General features: G+C 45.2%; 1 protein-coding gene across 1 annotated transcript; it reads left to right on the top strand.

The window, feature by feature from the left end:
* The first annotated feature begins 889 nt into the window (after positions 1 to 889).
* On the top strand, positions 890 to 1,210 carry LOC116756273 (28S ribosomal protein S33, mitochondrial-like). Its single transcript, XM_032636477.1, has one exon. The coding sequence runs from the start codon at positions 890 to 892 to the stop codon at positions 1,208 to 1,210; it is 321 nt and encodes a 106-aa protein (XP_032492368.1).
* The last annotated feature ends 583 nt before the right edge of the window (positions 1,211 to 1,793 follow it).

Genomic DNA, 1,793 nt, shown 5'->3' with positions numbered 1-1,793 from the left:
CCCGCATACTCCATGCTGCAGCTTGGCACTGGAACTTGTACAGATAGATTTTGGGACAAGACTCAATCTAGGGATTCAGAGGAGGCTTGGGGGACTCTGGGGTATGATCCAGGCAGGGCACTGGCAGCAAACTTTGGTGTAGCTCAATCAGTGCCAACGTGATTGGCACTGACCTCTGACAGCAGCACAGCCACCTCAATTCCTGCAGCCACAACACACTGACCCCCAGCCCCAGCCTAATGTATGATCTTGCCCTGCCCACTTCACACCACAAACTTGCACTAGATCTAGGGTGCCCATAACAGGGGAAGAGACCCAACCTTGGGCTGCATCTGAGCTGAGCCATGGACACCTATACATGTAGAAAATCAGGGCTGAGTGCACAAATCTCACTTCAGCACTCCCCTTCTCTGAGGCAAAATATGCATTCAAAGAGAACAGAGCTTGTTCAATCCCAATCCTCAGGGCTTCTGCTCAGGCAACTGGGGAGCAGTGACAGGGCAGTGACTGTCACAGAACAGAGAGGAAGTCCACCTGACACCCTGTGAAGACTTCAGATCCTCCAGTACTAACTACAACCCCTATCAAGTTGAAAGTGACCAGCGCACCCTGAAGAAAGACAAGGTTGGGATCCACATCAGAAACAGCCCTTGCACCAAAGACACTGGATACACACAGTCTACATAGGGATGCTCCCACATAAAAATACCCCTTCAAGAACACAACAGATAACTATTTCTCCTAAATTCATAAAGACAGAGAAAGTTAAGTAAAATAAAAGGCAGAGGAGCGCTTCCAAATTAAAAGAGCAAGACAAAACGCCTGAAAGAAGGGGTGTGAAGGAGAGAAAGGCCATGACTAGGGACTCTTTCTCCTTGCTGCTCAAGAAATGTCTTCAGTTTCAGAATATGCCTTTCACATGAGTCATCTGAGTGCCCAGTTGTTTGGTGAAGTTGCCAGACCTACTGATTCCAAATCCATGAAAGTGGTGAAGCTGTTTAGTGAGCAGCCTTTGGCCAATAGGAAGGAGACTTATGACTGGTATCTAAGTCACAACACTTATTTTGCACTCATGGGAGCACTATATTTTCTTGACCTCTACAGAGACGAGCATCAGGACTTTCAGGATGAGCAGCTGCATCTGAAGAAGATTTGTGGAAAGCGGAAACCAAGGAAAGGAGAAGGGAAAAGAACAGCGAAAAAGAAATAGTGTTGGTCCATCAAGAGAGAAGACTTTTCCCTCAGGGACTGAGAGCAAGAGGAAGTGTATTTATTGTCCTTCCACATACTGGAGGAGTGTAAGCTTCCTAAATTGAAGGTTATTTGGAAGAACACAGTCATCTCCATGTTGAAGTCTAATCCAGCTGAATTGTGACTTGTTTCATGAACACATTCTAATTCTGCAAAATTATTTGCCTTGGTTCTGTAATCTGAGGTTTACCTTATTCCCCAAAGAAATGAATGCATGATTATTGTTGAATGACTTGTTTGGGAGGGGATGGGATGTTGGGGGAGTGGAGAGGAAACTCATTAAACGAACATTCTTATTACTCTCTTCTTGCTTCCCCACTTAACCAGCCCTACACTCTTTCATCTCTCTGGCTGTTCAGCCACTGTCTCACCACCAAGCTCACAAACTTTATGCACCTCTCCACCTACTCCTTTGAGAATATCTATAAGATAAATTTGTGGGATACAAGGCTGTGCCTGGTATGAAAGTATTGAATACCTGCTGTATACAAGCTACCACAGCCCTGGTAATACAATGTTTTGCAACAAACAAACAACAACAA

The sequence above is a fragment of the Phocoena sinus genome, chromosome 7 (genome assembly GCF_008692025.1).
Source record: "Phocoena sinus isolate mPhoSin1 chromosome 7, mPhoSin1.pri, whole genome shotgun sequence".
Classification (NCBI taxonomy): domain Eukaryota; kingdom Metazoa; phylum Chordata; class Mammalia; order Artiodactyla; family Phocoenidae; genus Phocoena; species Phocoena sinus.
The sequence above is the reverse complement of the archived record's forward strand: the minus strand, read 5'-3'. Positions and strand labels throughout refer to the sequence as shown.